Here is a 23272-nt window from a genome sequence, read left to right as displayed (position 1 = left end):
CACCAACTTTAGATGATCAAATGCAAGAGGAACTTACTGTCCCAGCGCTTGAATAATGAGAACCATAATGAAACTTTGGGATGATAGGATCATCAAAGCTAGAATATCTTTCTTGAAATTTTTTTAGCCGATCAGGATTCAATGCACCAACAGGCTGCAAATATACAAGGCACCATATTGACAATAGCAAAAGGAACAATGTACAGTAACTGAAAGAAAAATTCCAATTATTCTACCTTTGAAAGATCTCGATAAGAAGAAGGATCAGAAAGATCCAATTTCTTTGAACAGTAATCAGAAAGAATCCAAGGGAATACTGGATACTGCAAGAAAAACAAAAAGAATTTAGCAGCAAATGCAGAAAATTTCCACACACAAAGATAATTCCCAACAAACCCACCTGAGTTATATCATTATAACTACGTCCAGCCAGAGTATTAAGCTGCATGAGATATTCAAAATTGCTGATCTGCATAGTGGTTGTATTTTACTTGTTAATATTCACAATTTAGGGGAAATGAGCATTTTAATCACAATTGTAAGTGAGATTGAAGATATAATTTAAGTTCATTTTATACCTCCCACCTAGCCCAGCGTTCCATAAGTTGAGTTCTCTTCAGAAGTTGTTCAGGTCTCTACATTGGAAAAATCAATTACACAATTTAAATATAACAGCAAAAACTAATGGATAGCCAGTTTATTTTACAAACACAAACAAACACCCAAATGTGCATACTAGCACCAATGACTTGAGGTGTTGAAGAAATATAAAAGCCAAAAGACAACTTCAAACCTGAGTTGCTAGATAAATGTTGTTCAAATGAGGAGGACGTAATTGAACAATTGCTCGGTAAGCATTTCTTCTCCCCTCAGTACACTGGGAATCAACATTTTAATCCATAGAGAAAGGTTCTTGGTCAGACTTCTATTTACATGAGCATAAATCTGAGAAATAGTTAGGCATATTTCAAAATGTACCCCAAAATCAAAGAAGAAGTTTGACCGGTCAACCAAAAAAAGTTCCAGAGCACTTCTTCTAAGAAGATATCTGCAACAAAGACAAACCAGTACAAAAGGGAAGTGAAAAACATGACAAAACAGAAGCTGAAGCAGTGACGTTAAGATACAAAATAGCAATTACAATGAAGACAATAACACAAAATAACAATTTATCCAGATGAAGGGCAATAAATTACAATAAGAAGAAAATAAAAGTTTAAATAAAAAAAAAAACTTTATATAAAAAGGGACCATCATTGCTATGTACTATTTATCTAAGGCATTGCTCAAAACCATTCCACATCCAACAAACATTGCTACAAATATGACGCGCATCTGATTACAAATGGGTGACAAACTGACTGACAAACTATATATGAAATGCCCCAGTTAAGTCCATCACGACACCCACTTTGCATTAAATAAGTAGCTCTCTTTAAATAGCACATGCTTCTCAGGTTGGATCAGCCAACCAGTGAAGCCAGAACCAAACGAAATGTCATATTATCCAATGCCAGGACAAGCGTTAAAATCAAACAAACCGACAAATCGCCAGCTGCACTTAATCGACCCATTTCCACAGGTAGTAAAAAAAGAAAGGAGAATTTATGCAGTTAAGTAAACCAAAAATCATTCTCATTTCTTTTATTGAAGTTCAAATTTTCCATTATGAACCATGGTCAATCTGCATGTTTACAATTTCATTCCTACTTCAAAGTTCAAACAAACAGAGGCACTGTACCTATTATCAAATATGACACTCAAATTGTTAAAATGAGAAAACTACTAAAGAAACACAACTCCAATTAAACTAACAAAAGCTGTAATAACTTTACCTTCGGCTATAAATCTGATGGAGGGAAGAAATCAACCAGCTGTGATCTTTTTCTTGGTCTCTTGATTCAGAAGATTCCATTCCATCCACAGCATTGCTTTCAGTGGCATCGACTATAAAATTTATCCTTCTAGATGTTACCTGAAAGAAATAATTGGTTCCCATGCTCAGTAATAATTGATCAAATTAAAATGCCAAACCATCACTTTCCTGCACTGATCAAGTTCTAAAACAAGAAACAAGCACAGTGCTCCCAGTTACAATCATTTGTTGGAAATATTTAAGTGTTTAGGCCCCCCCTTTTGTTGCAGGGAAGATAAAACGGAATAACGAGTGCAATACTAGTATCCCCACTCAGCATAAGAGAATTATCAACCCAACTTAGAATAGAATTTATAACTTGTAAGCCAAATTTTCAAATCAGAATCCATTTGTCACTCATTTGAAACCCAGCAACATCATCTTATGTCCACACTTTCCACACACTTAACAACATTTCCTCATTAATCATTAACAGATATAACCTCTGAATCTTATCAGTCACCATATGTGTGGCAATTTCCACCCACACCCATTTACCCACCCAAGTTATTATATATGGTTATGAATCATAAATGCATAATAAATAAAATTTTAATGGTCATAAAAGGGTGGAAAGAAATAACCCTCAAATTCTGTGGGTGAAATTACCTGGATATGGGCATCCATAAAAATATACTAACCATTTTAATTTTCAAGTACAATATATGCAACAGCTACAACCACCACCCCACCACCTTGACATCACCACTGCTGGCATGACACAGCCACTACCACCATTGCACCACTATTTTCACTGCCAAACCACCTCAATATCACCACCATTATCCTGACAATTCGCCATCACTGCTGCTGCCCGTCCAAAACCCCACTGTTACCGCCACCACTGCCACTACCTCAACATCATCAGCAGTGGTGTTTGTGGTTCTGCAGTGATGGCAATGATGGTGGTAGTGGCAGTTTCAGGGTGGCACGGCACTAGTAAACTAGTAATGTTGAGGTGGTAATGTTGGGGCATCAGCAACGTCAAAGTGGTGGTGCTGGTGGCGATGGCAGCAGCAGGCCAGCAGCAATGGTGATGGTGATGGTGATGGTGATGTTGAGATGGTGGTGGCAGGAGGGGGGTTGGCAGTGGCAGTGCAGTGCATGAGTAACAATGATGGGGTACTTTATTCCTTGCCAATTTAAACATTACTAGAGTAAAATGAATAGGTTAGGGTTAATCGGAGTTACAACCCAACACATAACCACCAAATCCATCCATTACCCACAACACCACCATGATCCTCCACAATAATTGTTGTCTTTGCTATTAGTTATGACCAAAAAAACTAGCAAAATGAACCAAGCATGAACCCCAAGTTTTAAAAAACTGGATTTTTCAAGTACATAAATTTACAAAATTTTGATAACCAAGCAAGATTTTAATGGATGAATAACTTGGCAAGTTTTCCCTCATTTGGTTCAGAGTTTACTTGATTCATGTAGCATCCAATGTTTTTTCATTTGATGAGGAAACCACTATAAAATTCCATCACATAAATGTCAAACAATGAATAATGTAAGACAAAGTGAACAAAAAGCAGTGCAAGCATAAAAAGAAAGATGTTAGTTAGGCTTGAGAAACTTACTTGAAATGTTCCTCGCACAACCATTAGAGGCCGGACCATAGACGATGGAAGTTCAAGAACAATCCTTTCATCAAGGTCACCAGGAACATATCCTGGTGCAACTGCTGATGTACTTTCTAAGTCTTGGTCACCAGCATGTTGAGCATCACTTGATTCTGCAGATGGCTGCAGGTTTTCATCGGTTGTTTCCAATGGTCTTGGCTGACTCTCTCCACTCTGTTCTGCGTCATAGGCATTACCATCTAAAATATCAATTTCTGCATGTTCATCATCCTCATTTACTCCTTCCATTGAGATTGCTTCCGCTGCCAGAACAGGAACATTCCCTTGATCATGTTTCCTCTCAATTTGATCCTCGTAATTAGCAGCAGCACCAAAATGATCAGACCCCCTATAATACCTCTTCAAACATCTTCTCATCCTTGAAGAACTTTCCATAAAGTCTAGCTTCCAAAAGATCTACAAGTGGTTACATTTTTAAGAAAAGCTCCTCAGTACAATGCATAAGAATTCAACCAGAAAAGATAAATAGGATATGATACAATAAGATAAGCTTTCTCTGTACATACACGTTCAGGAGTGCACAAGTAGTTCCCAAGTGGCCCAAAAAGGCTGTTCATCTCTATCAAGCAATGAACAAGCTTTCTCCAAGCACGAATACCACTAGATAAATGATGTTGAGCTATTACATCAACTTGAGCACGCCTATCAACCTAGAAAATAAATATATAGAAATAAGTGATTTTATTATATCAACCTGGTATGCAATAACAGAACAAGACAAACACTATTCAAACCTCTGATCGCTGCATGTTTCTAGCTAAAGCAAAACTTGCAACAAGGACTGCAATAAATTTATAAGATACAGCATTGAAATCTTTCCCATAGACTGATCTTGTGTCAAATGGTTGCATACATTCCATCCAGGCGACTCCCATGGCTTCAGTAGTATTCCATCTCTTCACACGCTCCATGTCACTGGCATTTCTTCGTTGAGCAGATGTGGCCATTGCAACTGCACTAAGGCCTCTTCCAGAACCGATCTTAGCATTACGTTCAAGATCACGTGCTGCAGCCAATGCCGCAGCTTTTGCTGCGGCCTTATCCTTCGGAAGTGCTGGTGTTTTGTTAGTCATCTCTAAAGGTTTTTGGAAACTTGAAAAGGTATGTAGTCTAGTTGATTTCCGCTCAAGCAAGGAAGAGTCACGCTTAAGTTGTGCAGTAGTTGTAGGAGCTGAGATTTCCCCACCTGCAGCACCAGCAGCAATCATTGCCAGTGCCATAGCAGCTGGTGGTGAAGCAAATGCAGCTGCCCAAGCTGGAGAGATCATAGAGAGAGCAGCCTAAAAGAAAGACAATTGAAATGTTGAAAAAAATGCAGAAACACTAAAGACATTAACAAAATTGTTAAATAGCGAGAAAGCAACTTGCTTTCAAACTTCAAAGTTGGCAATAAGAAGCAACCCAAGGGGCATGCCTACAAAAATTAAAGAAAAAAAGCATGAGAGAGTGGGGGTTGGCGTGCAAATATATCTTTAGCTGTTAGGTCCATGATTATATTACTCCAAGCTAGGGTAAAACTAATAACGACAATGAATAAAATGAGAACTTGACTGTTACCATGTTAAGAAAGAAATTAAGTAATTGCAGATGATCTAAGAGCTTTAAAGCTTAACAATACGTGCACTCTGTTTGTGCATCCACCCACCTGGACATGTTTTAACAAATTCAATGGCAAATACCTCTTTCAATATTCTCTAATTTCCTATCACACCAATAAGCACCTTAAAATATGAAGTGCTATATTAATAAACAATTACAAAACTCACTCATTCACCATTCTGGATCATGGGATAAACAAATTAGTCCCAGTCTTTGCCTCTGAATACACATACACATTAACATGGCATGGGAACTTTTGAGGCAACATTCCATGAGTTCAGCCTTACATGCAATATAACCCCTAAGGCAAAGCATTAGATGATTCAGCCCAAACAAAACATGGAATGATGTTAAACTAACAAAACAGCAAAAGAATCAGTATATATCCATGGAAAAAATATTTAACATCTAAAATAAAGAGCCCAAACTATATCACATTTCACAATAGCCATAAGACAATAGCAAAGAGCAAATGTAACTAGTTTGCAAGTCATGAATTCCTGCAACAATAATGGCAGTTGAAGGATTGCAGGCCATGAAGGGGCAAAAAGGTAAGCAGGACAAGGACAGAGAATTCACCAACCTCTAAAGGGAGCGCATCAGCAGCTAGTGCACGATCATCAACAATAAGAGGATTTAAACCATCAGCAGTAGCAAGCTCATGAATTCCAGCAAGAAGTGGCCGCCACCTCCGCAAAACAGCAACAAATGGTGGTAAAATAGCCTCAAGGTACTGTTTTCGAATAGGTTTTCTGTCTCTGCTAACAGCATGCCATATCTGCAACATGCAAGTCAAACTGTCAAATTAAGATGAATACAAAAACAATCAGCAAGAATCAAGCAACCCACAACCATCAGCATGGCAGGTAGAGGAAAAGCAACACACTACTTTTCATCAAGATCTCACTGTCAACTGAAGATCAGAATGGATAACAGCTAAGCAATATATAAAATAATCTAGTGATATGTCGCACCACATCAGTTTCATGCAGAACTAACCTCAGAAAAAAGAACACAAGATGCAACCAAAACTCTCTGTCTCTTTGAATCAGAAATGGGCATATTTAGAACAGGTGAAAGTACACTGCAAGTGAAAAATGCAAATTAGTAACTATCCAATACTGATAAAACAGGAAGTGCAAACTTAAAAAAGAAACTCCAATGAAGAATAGTGAACTGAAACACCATATGAATGTGATCATAAAAGAGCATATATGGACCATATAAACATGATTAGCACACAATTCTAAGTGTTTGTACATGAAACAAAGTGTGCAATCATACTGACAACAACTACAATTCTATTTCAGCAAGATTATAATGACATGAAGAAAAGAGTACATTCAAATCTAATCCGAAGGTGAAATAGGCAACAACATTTCGGTGATTTTAGGCAAAAATAAACAAGAGTTTAAGCTATGTGCTTCACCCAAAATGACACAACTACTTAACTTTGATGGAATTTTGTGGAAGTACCATAGGAGTACCTATACTTAGTAGTTAATCCTATAAAAAGAGTTGCTAATTTGTTATCCAACTCAGCCCAAACGATCACATAGCTTGGTCCAATTTACAAAAATTATGGTGGCATCAAGCATAACGCTTCATCTAATATTCTAACTGTCTAACACTTTAAGTCCTTTTTTAGTCTAATCCTGTTTCACAGTAAAGGTTTACCCATCAGCTTTAAACAACAGCTCAATAACACCTTAGTCGCAAACTAGTTGGATCAAATATTCGAGTCCATTCCATTCTGTCGAAGTCCAAATCTCTAAACACTTAGTCTAACAAGGCTACAATGGCAATTAAATAACTTCCAAATAAATCTTAAGAAGCAACTAAATAACTTCTAAATAAATCTTAAGAAGCAACTAAATAACTTCTAAGATAAATCTTAAGAAACAAAGAAGATGTTCATGTATTGGAGGGGAAAAAAAGAACAGCCAGTACCTCCACAACAAGGCTGACCGTGGTTTTCTCATTGAAAGTCGAGCATTATTATCTACAGGCAAAGTTCCTTCTGACACGCCATCCTCTGTGATTACATTCCTCATGAGCATACTGGTTTCACCATCATCTTCTTCTCTCATTGACAAAAGAACCATGCGGAGCATGCATAAGAATGGTTGATCACTGTCCAACAACTGGTATAGTAATGCCATTCCTCCCATTCCAGTTCCTGATCCTCCACCTATACCAAGACCACCACCAAGTCCAGACTCATCCAACAGTAAAGCTTGGAGCATGGAAACTGACTTCTTCACCAAAGGAAGTTCAATCCAGTTTCCATTTGCATCCTTTTCCAAAGCAGAATTCCAAGATTCACAGCCACTGCCACCACCACCGAAGCCAGCTGTTTTGGAAGGAAGGCCAACACCATACCACAACCTGCTCCTATATTTCCAACCCCCAGGTAAATCCATAGCAATACTCCCATATGATACAAAAGCACAAGAAACAGACTCATAAGGTTCAGCTGCTGCTGCTGCTGTGAGACGTTCCATCACAGCAGCAGAAATTTGCCCATTTGCATCAGCCATTGAAGCAAGGACCTTAAGGAAACCTTGTGTTAGTGCATAAACCAACAAAAATTAAGTTATATTAGAAATATAAGATATACAATAACAAAACATTCAGAGAAATAACCACCATAAAATTCATAATGCTTCTGTTGCTAAGAGTTATTACTAAACATGTCAAAGGAGAGAGGACTATAAAAATTTCAACACATACATCGAGAGGTACTCCCCCAGAGTCACTGGATCTGAGATCACCTAGAGCATCAAATGAATCACGACCGGTTGATGTCAATGAACTTGAACGATTATTGAGGGGTGATACAAGGGATAGGGGAGAAGGGGAACTATCAACAACCCGTGATGCGCAAGAGAGCTTGCTTTGTAACCGTAAATGATCTTCAACAAGCATTAAAATGACAATAGCATTTTCGACCAATGCCACGGAAAGCTGAGCAGCATTTTCTGCTTCTGCCTTAGCCTCTCTTGGTGATAAACCCTCAGCTGCAACACCAGCAGCTGCTGCAGCAATAACTTGAGTCTACAGCAAAAGAAAAGCTTTATGTATTCATGAGTGCACTTCTTTTCCCTCTAGAACCAGCTTGAAATGATAAAAGTGAAAATAATAAAGACAGCTGTCATAATTCTTGTGTTTAAATGTGTTGAAAAACAGGAGTAACCTTGAAATGCTCAAGTATTAAGTTTATTGTAGATTTATAAAGTTATTACCCTCTCCACCAGCCCATAAGTTTTTGGTTGGATATTCTAACAAGTTAACAATGTATGCTGATGTACTTTTCCTGTTGTTACTCCACATGGTAGGTTCATTTGTTTGGCTAAGCCCATATTGGCGTTGGGCCTATACATGAGGGGGTGTTAAGTAAACCCATATTGGCTGAAGTATAAAGGTATAATGGCCTTGTTTAGTATATGGACCTCACCCCACACTGCTTTGAAGCTTTACGTTTGATACTTAAATATAGCATTAATCAATTAACATCTAATTGAATCATAGATCCTTAATGAAAAAATAAAGGAATGCACAATGCGAATACAGAATGGATCTCATAATCAATAGATTCTTCCCCACTTAGGGTTTCTTCAGAGATGCCAAAACATATTATAAAAGTCTATTCACTGGAAAGGTGGGTAGATGAGCAAGCAACCAAGATGCAGATTGGAGGCCATCATCCCTTTCTACTTAAAAGCTACTGTTGTTATGTCTAATATTGTGCATATTGAGAGAGAAACAGTCAAACATTATAGGATTTGCTTCAATCACAGTCACGGACTCTCCCCTATTTTTACATGTGCATAGAATAGAGATAATTGCATCATTTCTCAACTCCAACTATCCAAGTTCCTTTTTCCAAATGTAAGCATGAATTAGGCTTTTAGTAGCTGGCTCTATTACTTTCCTCATACAATTTTTAAAATTATCTAGCAAAACCACAGGGAAAAATTAATTTATAGTTGGGGCATTTCAGCACTACTTTCACTCATAATTCACATTTTCCAACTGGCTTCATTTTAGATTGAAGACAACCTTGAATACTTCTTCATACTAGGATGGCATCATTTTATGCAATTTATAAAATTCCACGTCTTATCCAAAATGAAAATCCAGAATATATTAAAACAACCCAAGGTAATATTTATCACAATCACAAACTATGAAATATGAAAATTACCTGAACCTGCAGTTCTCTTGCAGCAAAATCCAATAAGCCACCCAAAAGCCTTCTTTTAAATATTGGGAGTGATTCTTCACGTCTTCAAATCACAAAGAAATTAATCAAATAGAGAAATCAATTATTAATTAGTAGGTAATTAGGTATCAGGTATGACTCCAAGATGAAGTTACAGTAACTATTGCTCAAAACATTTAGATTTAGGAAGAGGTGTGAAATATCACGTGAAGCTTCCATGGAATTTGTTGTCCCACATTGATTTGAGATAAGAAATTTGTGTTAAATATAAGACTTGGGTAAACCTCCTCCCCTTGAGGTAACTTCTGGGGTTGAGTGAGACTCGGTCAATTTTCTCTATATGGTATCAGAGCCTACCCTACTTCAATGTTAGACCACCTGCATATATGTTTGCCTATAAATTTCAATTCACGCTCCAAACGTTCATACCTAGGCATGAGGGGGGTGTTATCCTACATTGGTTTAGAATAAGAAATTTGTGCTAAATGTAAAACTTGAGCAAACCTCCTCCCCTTGAGTTAACTTTTAGAGTGGAGTTAGACCTGGTCCATTTTCTCTACAAAATTCAAATGTCAAGTCTACACACACGCAGAAACACATCCCGCAGGATCCACACAATACAATCACTGAAGTGAAAGACAAATCAAGAAGAAAAATAAATAAAAAAAGAGTGCAATTCACTGAGTATGGGAAATGAACAGGTCACATGACTTCCTAAACATATCATCCAAATATAAGTTTACAAATGAAATTTAAAAATTTCATAAACTTACAATAATTCTAGACATTTCTTTTTGTGTATCTATTCTCTATTAAGAAGACTTTTATTCACAGCTTTATGGCTACTCCATAGTTCATACCCAAGTGGACACCTATCACCATTCACCTGAACGTTAGTAGGCCAACAAATGCCTATTGCATAAACCATTGATTGATAAATCAAGACATAATGACCATAACTGAAATGCTTGAAAGCAAACAAACCAGACCATTTTTGCTAGGAACAAATGAAAGAGCAATTACAGAAATAATTCCTTTCTTTTGCACTATTGCACAATCTAGGTCCTCTTTTGCACTATTGTACAGTCAGGCATTCCTCTTTAAGCATGTAACTATGAAATTCCACATACTGTTAAGGAATTCTATACTAACATGACATCAAAGAGGAAGTTGATTATGACAATTTTGGAGTGATAATAGCAGCAAATTCTACCACAATATTTTCAAGAATAATAAGAAAGTTAAAAGTAGTTAGCAAAAATATATACCCACTGAAGCAAGATAAAGAAAGATTCAGCATGCCAACAGGCAATTTGTCCAAACACACAAAAAGATAGAAAGAGATATTGCCACAGTTGAATCAAGCAACAGCATTGACAGTTATGACACAAGTCAACAAAACTAAACAATGAACAATCCAATTTATAGCTTTAGAAAAATAAAAAATAAATTAAAAAATAATTAAGAAAGAAACTTCACAGAAGGTTGCCAATTAGATACACTAATACCTAACTCGTTGGTCTCCCGTGCTAGATCCCCCCACAATAGAAAGCCATTCTGCACAATGAATAGTTGCTTCAATATCCTGTAGAAGAGAAATATAAAGTGGGAAAACATGTTAAACACAGACTTGGCGTATAATAAAACAAGTAAAGGTATGATACACAGAAATATGTGCCATTAAATCATTAACAATATGTAAATCAACAAAAAGCATTTATTTATAATGATAATGAAAGGGAAAAGAAAAATATGTAGTTGACAAGTCAAACCAACACATCACTCTTGGTGAGTGCAGTTTTCTTTGCTTAAATATAAAGGCCCAGCCTCCAGAGGAAAAAAAAAATTTCAACTTTCAAGTATAACTTAACATATTTTACATATCCTATATACATATTTTTACATTGGCATCAGGTCCAGTTGTCCTGATGTATAATTTGGATTCTAAGCCTAAGGATTCCAAAAAAGAAAAATTAGAATGGAAACTTAACTCTTCCTAGTACCTCCATTCTTCAGATAATTCTCAAGACATAGTGTGTATAAATAAAACATATCCATAAAACTGGGAAGCAAGAAATGATAATGAAGCAAGCATAGAATGCAAGTTAGACACGCAGGATTTTGCTTAACACTGAGAACAGGAAAGAATGCGGAGAAAGGGGACAAAAGACTTATGCATCCACAGGACATCTGCTGGGGCATTCTACCGGCTTTTCATCCTGCAAGCATTGTGGGACCATATCAACTGCATTGCAAGCCTGAACAGGATCATATGCGCATTCTATGCAGCATCCACCAAACAAGGCAGATGGTCCTGATTTAAGCACTCCATTTGTTAACCCCCTATGTGCCACGAGGATTTGAAAATATAATAATCCAAAAGCAAAATTTATTAGGTTTGTGTGCAGGATCCAAAATCTTCAGAAGTTTAGAAGATGCACTCATTAAAAGCTGACAATGCATGAAAAAAACTACAGCATTTCATTCCAAATATTATGATGAATGTGTCAATTCCATTTGACACTTAAAACCTGGATCCTGGCGTATATAAGCAAGAAACTTAAAGCATTTATGGACTGGCAACAATATCATCATGAAGAAACACAATAAAAAAAACAAGTCCAAATACAGGATGCCCATGCCTCACAACTGAGAAAATTTTAATAAAATTATGTGAAAATATAAGTAAACATCCACCTTCCAACCATCCTTCTGCCGCATTGAATACTCTAACATTATAATCAAGAAGTTGTGTACGAGATCCTCAATGTCCCCTAAACTTGCCAAATTAGATTTTTTTGTCGCACCCATCTGCAAAAATAAGCATTGGAAATGATTAAGACAAGAATTTGAGTACAGCCTCAGTTAAGAGTTATACATTATGCAACTCTTAACAATTCAGACACATAGTCGTTTTTTATATATAAATAAAATGATATGTATAACTATATTTGTAATTAATAATGATAACAAGTAAACAAATTCTCTTAAATTAATACGTAAAATAATATTGTATATAAAAATTGCTAGTGGTTGAATGCATGCAATTTTCATTGACAAAGTGGTTGCATGCAAGTTGCAAAAACCTAATGGAAGAGTTCTTTTATATATTCATGTATTTATTTGCTTTCTTTGGATCCCTATAATACTAAATTCTTCGCATTACAACTTAGTTGGTTCTTCTTTTATAAGATCTACGATATTTGTACTTTAAACCATTATTTTTGGGTCTTCCAGCCTGTTTCTACATGAACTAAAATAATATATTTATCCTTCCCCCCATGTCTGCTTTCTTAAACTCTCTTTCTTTTCACATTATCTCTCCACTCTATTCCAAAATGGGAAAGCCCTTCAACTCAGTGACTCGTTTACAAGCAACTCAGCTCCTGTTTATAGTCTCTTTTCTCTTCACATCTGCATGGCCGTATTTTGTGGCTGTTGCCACGCTGAAGCTTCTTGTTGGCTTCAAAGCCACGCCAAACCCATCAGTGTCCTCATTTCAATCTCTTTTGGTTTCTCCGAGTACACCTTCCTTCTCTGCAACCACTCCAGCAAGTTAATCCAACAGGCTTGGCTCGCTGGTCAGACCGTACCCAGCTCTTCTTCAATGGGAGTATTGTAATTTCCGATCCACACTCGGGGTTATTCTGGTCAACTGGAACCCAAGGTGACGTGACAATAGGCTATGAGATTACCCTTTCAGCCACTCTTTTGTCTCACTTTATTAGAACATGTTAAAACATAACAGGAAAAAAGGAGTCGGCTGGAATCTAGAATGAAGGGGAGGGTGATAATAACACCCCAACAGGCTTGAGGGAATAATCAAGTAACTTTATTCTCCAAAATTCTCTTCCTTCTATTTTCTCAAGGTCTGTACCATAACTAAATGCAATGTCTCTTAATCTATTTGCTTTTAAAAATGGGAAAAATTCAAAAAATTAAGATCCAGAACAAGGTCAGATAATGTTACCTCATAATTAGAGATCAGAACCTCTAGAATCCACTCAGGCCATTCCTCCATTTTTGTAAGACTGCTTCTGTTTTCTGGATGACTGCAAGCCAAAAACAGAAGATCCTGAAATCATATGGAAAGCAGCAGCTCAGAAACCAAAACAGAATATCAAGAACCCTAATCAGGAAATTAGAAATGTGAAATTATAAAGGCATTTCCATTATCAATTAGCTTTGCATGAGGATAACAATTCAGGATGTCTGCTTCTTCCAGTAATTCAGAAGACAATGTGCATTTTCTGTTACTAATCAGCTTGAAACAATTGTTGACAGAAATTACAGTAAATATATGAACAATTTTATCAAAATGAAAGTAACCAATTACCTATTTTACATCAATCACAGCAACGAAGACTCCTATCAATTGATTGGTTAAGTGGCATGGCACAACCATGCAATAACACAGGGGAAAGAATCCAGTTGATTCTCTTTGAGTGGAAAATCAAGAAATAGAATATTTCCTACAATTATAACTCTTCTAGCTACTACATCTTTCTGGACCTAAGTTTATTGTAGGGGAAAGAATCCAGTTGATTCTCTTTGAGTGGAAAACCAAGAAATAGAATATTTCCTACAATTATAACTCTTCTAGCTACTACATCTTTCTAGACCTAAGTTTATGGATGGCTTAAATCCACTTCAATAAGATACAACTCTCCTGAAAGCCAACGTAATCTGCTATGATTGATCCAACTGAGATTAAAATCTTTCATGAGCAGAGTTAAACCCAATTTACTAAGATAACATTAAAATCGTACGAAACTTCTTTACCATGACCGCATTCAGTAAATAAACAGCTGCATCTCCCATCCATCCTTTTCATATCAATAACTGGGAGGAACAAGACTGTTATAATGGAATAAGGTGTATTCATCCCATCTTTCCTCAGATGAAAAACATTTGAGGCACATTTGCAGTATGCAGTCCATCTGAATTAAGATAGCCTTCAAGGATGAAATACAATTGAGCCAAAAACAACAACATCAAACATCACACAACAGCTGTTCCACATGTGACGTTCATGCAGGTATTAAGATTTTCATTTCCATTCCATACATACAAGCAAATCGTTCCAAAAACCATGAACAACAAATATAAGAATTTCTCATCAAGACATCAATGCAAGTATATGCATGGACATGCAAAGCGTTATTAACATAAATGCAATACCTGCAATGCCCTACTTTGCAAAGCCCTAGATGCATACGGCAGCGAATGCAAAAGAACCAACAGAAGTTGTGAATGTTCAAAGCGATGACCAGAATCATAGAAGTTCAGCCCATCCTCTGCTGAAGATGCATTAATCTGACAAATATGAGGGGCAGATTTAAGCTTTTGAAATTTGTGAAATGTTGACAAGTACAGGATGTCAAAATGAAGTCAGAATCACTCAAGAATAATGAATGTCCCCTTAAAGTGAGAGTTTTCCAGATATCATAAATACAACAGAAGATCAGAGGCTTTTATAACAAGTCTTAAGGTTGCATACATGGATGCTAGGCATTAGATAACACCATTTTAACAAAATTTTCCATTGCATATCATTGATGCCAACAAAGGAAAGCAAAAGTAAAACTTTATAGCTACAGTTCAAATGCAAAAACTAAATCAAATACCACAAACTAAACCAAATAAAGAGCATAGAACTTATTCCCAGCAGAAGAAGAAAAAAAACACATCTTAAAATTGTGTAGTGACAACAAACAACTGATACACATTCAACATGGGAAGCAAGTTCAAGTGCATCACAATCAGGTGAATGGTTAGAATTATTTGATGTCATATAGTGACTACCCTATGCTAAGAAGTATCAAGTTTCACTCATAAGTCTTGACGTTATAAGATAATGAATTTATACATATGTAATCTATATGCACAAAACAAAAATGTCAGTCTTTTTCACCCCCAGGTGCCCAAAGTACAAATATAGGACTATAGCATCCTGAAAATATGCAATTCTTCCGAGAAAAAGTAAAATTATACCAATGATTGAATTACCATCTCCTTTGTGTTTTCCCTGAAAAAATTCCCTCATAAAGACCAAAATAAATCCACAATGAAAAAACCCACAATGAAAAAAATATGGATTTATATTTTGCATGGACCACAACTTTTGTTAACAAATTTACTGGAACAGATGAGACTTAAGAAAGGAAGAGGTGAGAGAATACCGAGGCTGCCAATAAAGCTGTGTATACATTGGTAGTCATAAGCCTGTTTGGTGCTGCTTGGAAAACCTTCTGCAATGCAAAAAGTAGAAGAGAAACTTTATCATCAAACATTGAACCGCCTCCTTCTTGTAGTCCACCACCCAAAAAGTTGCTTGTCATATCTGAGGGTGTACATGAGTCAAATTTCACATGCCCAGATGTTACTAGAGCACCTAGTAGCCCAATGATTGCAACAACTACACCATCACTTTTGTCAACATTGTAAACATTATTTCTAGCATTATCAGCACTAATTGAAAGACTGATACCACCCAAATTCTTAATAGATGGATTTTCAGAAACGGATGACACCCTTTCAATTCTCATACTAGTGAATGAAGCAGCAGGGCTGCCACTGCCTTCAGATGGTTCGTATTCACAATCTTTCTCATTTGAAGTAAAATTATTTACTTCATTATTCTGCTGCTTTTCTGGAACCTCATTGCCTCCATCAGTTTCATTTTCCTCCACAGACAAGCTATCACTCTTTGTCACCGATTCTGGAATATTATGATCACCAGCTTTAGCTTCCCGTTGCAGCAGAACAAGAAGTGTTTCTATCCCACCACTTTTTATGAATGCCTCAGCAAACGAGTGAGCCCTAGCTGTATTTGGCTGTACTATAAGCCTGTATATCAGATGCAACATCCTGGCAACCTGGAAGAAGATATCCGCAGGAGTCATTTTCAGAAGATTAACAAGTGAATGACTAAAAAATTCAACTACACATATTACAAGTTGGAAACTAACAATAAAAGCAACCCAAACATAAATACAATCTTAGATTAGAAAGCATTCCTCCTTGACATAATTTTATCCATTTGAAACAATCTTATGCAAAGTAACTTACCTGATTGGGTTGAGGGCAATCAACAATGAACCCAAGTAAACAGCGGAGATCATCTGCAGCCATTGAAGGTGGTGCTGCTCCTATTAGAAGTTCAATGATCACTAAGAGTTCATCAACCAGAGCATTCAATTCACCCATAGGACGTACTACCTCATCCAGTGAAAAAGCATTCACAGAGTCCTTCTCACAGATTGTCCAATAGCATTTTCTGCAGCCATCAAGAAGCATCTGAATAGCATTGGCATCTCGCATTACCAATGACTCTGAGAAAACCATGTCTGCTAGTGATGATAGAAGTTTCTTTTGCAGTCCATAGTTGCATAAGCTCCAAATTTTGAGATCCAATAACAGTGTACTAAAAAGTTGCACTTTGAGTGAATGATTATGCTCTTGGGATTGGCATAAGGAGACAACAGCTGCCACAAGTTCCTCATCTCCTACACCATCATATTTTCCAGTATCCAATGACGACAAGGTTCGAAGAAGATAGTTCAAGATTTTTGAAAGAATCTCAGGGCCTCTGGTTCGACACAACTCTTCATTGTTTCTTGGATGTTGAATAGCTATGGAAATAATTCGGAATACTGGGGCAGCCAAAGTAGCTGTGGCTAAAGACAAAGGAAGACTTCCCTGTTTTGGTTCCAGACTATCTTTATGCACATTGCTTATTGCAAGAGGAAGTAAAGACATAGGACCTCCATAGGCCAAGGCCCACAATGCCTCCACTGGTCGCATTCTTGTTGCAACATGGACCTGTCCAAGTACCTCAGCCGGTCGTCGCAGCATGCCTAAATCATAACAAATAGGGAGTTTCACAAAAGACATGCATATGACTGAATTGTTCAAGCCTTTTATGAAAATAAACATTTTATACCCTCAACCATATGAAAAGGGATATCAATAGGAAAAATATGGTCCTAGTAAAACTTGTACCACAGTTCCCCTTTAAAAATAATATTATTCCTGTAAATTTAAAATTTTATTCACTAATTGTAGAATAATTTGGTGATTTTGTCACTAAAACTAAAGCCAGGCAAGATGATAAGGAAAGATAAGGGGAGGCAGTCCAATTTTGCCATTCTAGCAATGAGAATAGGAGGCAGAAAAAGGTGAGGAGAAGAGGGAGAAGTAAATATCATCTTGCTGCAGTCATTCAATAATTTATGTATGATGAGAATAAGCACAAGATTGGATAAGAAAGAAAAATAATCACAAGAAACAATATGGGCATAGCCATAACTTCACAAGCATAGGAGTCTTCAAAATTGAAATCTATTCAGATAAGGATGTAGTCAGTAAGACAGTAACATGATGCCGAAATTAAATCAAATTACACATGCATTCACAATTAGATGTGAATACAATGTGTAGGCCAAATAGTTCATGAAAACAAACTAGGTGAATGTATGAAGTTACAATATGAAGTCAGCATGGTGTAAGAGCATTCCATTTTCAAAAAAAGAAGAAGAAGAAGAAGAAAGAAAGAAAGTATGCACCTGCAGAACCCGAAGGGGAAGCATCTGGACAGAAACGCCCACTAAGCAAACTGGGGTGATAAAGAAGGTGAATGCACCCTCCAATCTCTGCATCCAGAAGTGAACTTTCCTCTGCCATGGTTCGAACATGCTCATTTATTGCAAGCCAAGGAAGTCCTGCACCATTACCAAAAGTGGGCAGCACATCCCCTCCTCTAGAAGCTAAACGTGCCATCCTTTCTGGACCAATTGGCTCCTTAAAGATATAAATAGGCCCCATCTCAGCAAACAAAGGGCACTGACGACGTCTACGTTGTAAACCAGCCATTGTAGGAGGGGGATTTGTCCCAATGCAACAAAATGCAAGTGGCTTGGAGATCCGAGGGAACTCAAAAGGGCGAGTTTCATATAATGATCCATCAATATATAATCTCAGTTCACTCTCTGCTTTCCCTAGTAGCCCCTGCTTGCAAATATGTTCCAAACCAATAAAATACCAGCATTGTGGCTTGAATGCATGAGTAAAATGCAATGAGGCCTTCTTTCCCTTTCCACTACCACATTCAACAACCAAAAATTGTGCATGAAAGTAGGCCTCTATCCCCTGGCTATCAGCTGATAAGAAACTAAAAAGTCGTGGCATGTGGGCTGTGCCTTCACCAGCAAGCGCACTGGCAGCAGCTGCAGCTGACATGGCAGATGATTTTCCTGACTTGGCTGCTGCTGCTGCAGCAATTGCAGCAGCTGCAGTAGCCGTGTTCAATGTGTCTGCAAATGATTCAATATAGATCCATGTTGCAAATGAATATCCATTGGCAAATGGCCAACGGCTCTCCCCTGGACCAAGCAAACCAGAGCTTTCACCGTCAAACTCAAAAGTACATGCTGGTCCCTTTGACTCCTTTCCTCCCATTGCTTTCTCCATGGCACGCATTAAGCAAGATGCCCATGCAGTAGTAAGCGTTCTTGTAATGACTTCAAACCATCTATGCAAATCAATAACAGTAAGTGAATGCCCTGCCAAGTGTTGAATGCACTGGCATAAAGGAGTTCCATCCCATCTCATCGGTGCTGTTGAATCAACATCTTGAACAAAGATCTTCTCTGCTGATCCCAAAAGAACTCCTAACAGACCAGCCATAGAGCACATTGCTCTATTTCTTGTGCAAGCCCTCAATATAGCACGCAACCCCCTCACCATCCGCATCCTAGGGGACATGTAAATCTCACTATCACCCACCCAAGGAAGCCAAGGAATGAGTTCACCTGCCACAATGGCAGCCCGAGAGTTCAACATTACACTAGGAGGATTGTTATCCTCATCCTCAAAACTTTCAACTCCACCCATTGTGGCCAGGAGTGAATCAACTACCAAGTAAGCAATGGTCTCTGCTGCATCCTCCCCATTTCCAAAACTCTCAACTCCACTGACAATGTTCTTCAGCTTGTCCAAGCTTTCAGGCTTTCCCATGATAGCAGAATCCACTAAATGCAATAACTCTGGAGACACATTTGGCATAACAGCTTTTGGTTTAGGCCTTGGTGGTGAACCAATGGGAGAGAATCCAACATCTGCGAAGTAAGCAGAATCAAGACTGGTTGATGAGTATGATGGCTTAATAGTAGAACCAAATTGTCTCTCAGGCCCAGGGCTTGATATTGAGCGATCATGTCGAAATTCAGTCATTGGAGGAGAACAAAGGTCAGCCCTAAATGTCCCAGATAAATTTTGAGAGGCTTCATAAAATTCATCAGATAATCGTCTCTGATGCTCTGAATTGGATGACTGGTTTGAATCGACATGACCAGCCTGTAACCCACCAGCAGCCTTCTCTTGATCTTTCAAAGATACCAGTTCAAACTGGTCTTCATCCATAACCGTATCTACAGAATTATACTCTTGGGAAACTACATTATTATTTCCTATCTCCATATGGCTGCCACCAGCGAAATTTACATTTTCTTGATGAGACATTCCTATAATGTCTTCTACAACACTAACTATTCCAGTATTTCCTGGATCCTTCCCAGAAGTTTCTCTGGTCTCTTTCTTTTCTTCATCGTCTTCCATTACAAGGACCTAATAAACTCTCATCCAAACTATTTGCAAGCTCAGAACCTATAAAAAATATATATAGAATAAAAGGATGAAAATTGAATGCCATTCAAGTACGCTGAGACAATATAAATCCTCCATTATCACGAGAAAGGCATAAAAACAGCAATGAAGAATTTTCGATCAAAACTAGCAGAGATGATGATTTTTTTCCAGATGATGAGAATTTTCTGTCAATTAAAATATATTTTTTTCATGTTTAGAACTCTCAACGCCAAGCAGAAGATCATGTAGTTGAATGCTGAAAACTCCCAATCAAAGAGATTAGGCAATTGATGATCTGAATTACACAGGTAAAATACTCAATTAAAGCTTAGCGGATCTAGCTCATGAGGCACATACATTCATTTCCAAACCTATATTCCCTAACAATGTATATAAAAAAAAATGCATCCATCCATATCATCTAACCAGATCTCTAAATAGACCAATGCAGCCGATCAATCAAGTCTCTGGCACGCTAACATGCAGACTATAACATAAAGTATCTATATTATACGTATTCATGAACATTAAACACAGAACAAAAATGATTCGAGCTAATTTGGAAAGAAATGATCGAAGACAGATCAGAGTCCAAATTTCCATTGTTGGATGGAGAAAAACACGAGAAATGTAAAGAACGTACCTCATAAAAATGGATTGGTCTGATCCGACTTTGAATCTTTGGCCAATTGTACAGATAATTGAATAGAAAGGAAAAGAAAATTCGAAGAACAGAGAAATTTTCAGAGAGAAAGAGAGAATCGGAGAAGACGAAAGAGGAGGCGATTTGGGCGCGAGATAGAAGGTGGATTTGGCCAGTAATAGGACCTGCCTCTGGTTGCCCAGTCAAAAACAATGCAATAGCTAAGGGGTGGTTAATTGCTACTCTTCATAAAAGCTACCTTTGCAGTTGGAAAAAAATAATAATAATAAATTAAAAAATTAATCTAAGACTAAATTTTATATATTTCATTTATAAAAAAAATCAAATAATTAAATTATTTTTACCCATGTTTTTACTTTTATATAAAAATAATTAATTTATTTTTATCACTTAATAAAATATAATTCAAAAGAAAATTAATAAAAATTAAAAGAAGTAGCTACCTAAGCCCGGTTTTCAAACATGGGCTAAAAGAAGATAAAAGCCCATCTTGTTCTTCATTGGTTAGGTGCTTTGATTTCATGGCCCATTTGGAATGGTCTACGACTCTACGTAATCAATTCTATTTGTTTTTTAATTTAAAATTTATTAATTATAAAATTATAATCTTTTAATTTAATCGCTGAGTATTAGACAAATATTAAGAATTTTTTAATTAATATTGTTAGAAGAAAGAATACAAATAATGAAGAAAATGATTGTGTATTTATCTGTCTTATTTACAGAGATATTACACCTATTTATATATGAGAATATGAGCTAATTTAGACAATAATAATAATTGTTATAATTATGTTACACAAATCTCCTATAATCATGCTAATTATTGTAATTATGCTACACAAAACTCCTATAATCATGCTAATTGTTATAATTATGCTAACACCCCCCCTAAACTCAAGGTGGTAGCACAGGTGTCAACTTGAGTTTGCTTAAGAGATCCTGAAAACAAACGGGAGGATGCGTTTTGGTGAATATATCAGCGGGTTGGCTGACTGAGGAGACAGGAATCAAACATATGGTGCCATGAGCAATATGATGACATACAAAATGACAATCAATTTCGATGTGTTTGATACACTTATGAAATACATCATTATGAGAAATCCGTATGGCACTTCTATTATCGCAATGAAGCATTGTGGCAGAAGAATGAGTGACACTCAAATCAGTTAATAACCACAGTAACCAAATTAATTCAGATGTAACATCAGCAAGAGCACGATATTCAGATTCTATGCTAGAACGTGCAATGACAGTTTGCTTTTTGCTACGCCAAGAGATAAGAGAATTACCCAAGAAGAAATAATAACTAGTTGTAGAGTGACGATTTGTCAAATCACCAGCCCAATCAGCATCAGAGTAGCCAGATAATACTAGGGAGGAGGTAGCGAAAAAAGTGCAAACCATGAGAGTGCCTTTGATATAACGAAGGATTTGAAGTACTGCAGAGAAATGAGTTGAGCGAGGAGCAGACATAAACTGTCTGACTAGATGAACAACATATGAAATATCAGGTCGAGTAACTGTGAGATAAACAAGACTCCCGACAAGCTGTCGATATAAAGTAAGATCATCAAGAGGAGTGCCATCAAGAGATGTAAGTTTGCAATTGAGCTCCAATGGGGTTGATACTGTTTTGCTATCAGTGATGCCTGCTCAAGAAAGTAAGTCGGATGCATACTTGGCTTGAGATAGATAATAGTCATCAGAATTTTGAAAAACTTCAAGACCCAAAAAATAGCTGAGAGAACCCAGGTCTTTCATTTCAAAATGCTGATTGAGATAATGTTGTAACTCTGAAATACCAGATGAATCATCTCCTGTTATTATCATATCATCAACATAAAGCAACAGAAGAACAATACCACTGTCAGTTCGGCGAGTGAATAATGCAGAATTATGTGGACTAGAGAGAAAACCAAGTTGAGCAAGAGTGGAACTAAATTTGGCAAACTAGGCCTTGGGAGCTTGTTTTAATCCATATAAGGCTCGCCAAAGTTTGCAAACCTTATGAAGAGAATGATAACCAGAAGGAGGATGTATATAAACCTCTTATGTTAAATCACCATGAAGAAAAGCATTTTTGACATCCATCTGGAAAAGTTTCCATTTACGAACTGCAGCAATAGCTAAGAGACTGCGAATAGATGTTAATCGGGCCACTGGAGTAAAAGTTTCTTCGTAGTCGGTACCATACTCTTTAGTGTACCCTTTGGCTACTAAGCGAGCTTTGTAGCGTTCAATAGTTCCATCAGAACGGGTCTTGATTTTGTAAATCCATTTGCAACCAATAAGGGTCTTGTTTGGTGAAAAATCAACTAAATCCCAAGTATGAGTTTTCTCTAAAGCCTGAAGTTCGTCAGTCATAGCTTGCTGCCAAAGAGGGTCAGTACTTGCCTCATGATAAGAACGAGGCTCATGAAGGGTAGCAATAGTAGAGTAACAGTGAAAATCAGAAAGATAATAAGGAGTTTCTCTTACACGGCTAGAACGACGAAGAGTAGTGCTAGGAGGAGATGCAGGTGCAGGTGCAGGTACTGGATCAACAACTGGTGCAGATTCAACAG

At 37.1% G+C, this 23272-nt stretch overlaps 1 protein-coding gene across 4 annotated transcripts in view; it reads right to left on the bottom strand.

Annotated features, from left to right (window-relative positions):
* Positions 1-20925, bottom strand: part of LOC110669063 (BEACH domain-containing protein C2) — a 28630-nt gene extending 7705 nt beyond the window's left edge. For 2 of the 4 annotated variants that reach the window (XR_002497622.2, XM_021830529.2), the window contains exons 1-23: positions 20682-20919; positions 17959-20056; positions 16463-17250; positions 15574-16269; positions 14573-14707; positions 13362-13466; positions 12089-12202; positions 10900-10976; positions 9374-9455; positions 7900-8223; positions 7117-7718; positions 6166-6250; positions 5750-5944; positions 4302-4847; positions 4074-4217; positions 3505-3963; positions 1836-1975; positions 979-1048; positions 794-877; positions 579-635; positions 401-469; positions 237-323; positions 38-154 (exon numbers count right to left, since the gene is read on the bottom strand). Coding sequence is in view for 3 of the 4 variants with exons in the window: in XM_021830529.2 (XP_021686221.1) it covers positions 38-154; positions 237-323; positions 401-469; positions 579-635; positions 794-877; positions 979-1048; positions 1836-1975; positions 3505-3963; positions 4074-4217; positions 4302-4847; positions 5750-5944; positions 6166-6250; positions 7117-7718; positions 7900-8223; positions 9374-9455; positions 10900-10976; positions 12089-12202; positions 13362-13466; positions 14573-14707; positions 15574-16269; positions 16463-17250; positions 17959-20008 (7026 nt within the window). In the remaining variant the exon portion in view is untranslated. Of the gene's footprint in view, positions 1-37; positions 155-236; positions 324-400; positions 470-578; positions 636-793; positions 878-978; positions 1049-1835; positions 1976-3504; positions 3964-4073; positions 4218-4301; positions 4848-5749; positions 5945-6165; positions 6251-7116; positions 7719-7899; positions 8224-9373; positions 9456-10899; positions 10977-12088; positions 12203-13361; positions 13467-14572; positions 14708-15573; positions 16270-16462; positions 17251-17958; positions 20057-20681 lie in introns of all 4 variants that reach the window. The other 2 variants (XM_021830531.2, XM_021830530.2) reach the window with 1 other exon arrangement.
* Between the last annotated feature and the right edge of the window lie 2347 nt (positions 20926-23272).

This window comes from Hevea brasiliensis, chromosome 2 (genome assembly GCF_030052815.1).
Source record: "Hevea brasiliensis isolate MT/VB/25A 57/8 chromosome 2, ASM3005281v1, whole genome shotgun sequence".
Taxonomy (NCBI): domain Eukaryota; kingdom Viridiplantae; phylum Streptophyta; class Magnoliopsida; order Malpighiales; family Euphorbiaceae; genus Hevea; species Hevea brasiliensis.
This window is presented reverse-complemented; position numbering and strand designations above follow the sequence as displayed.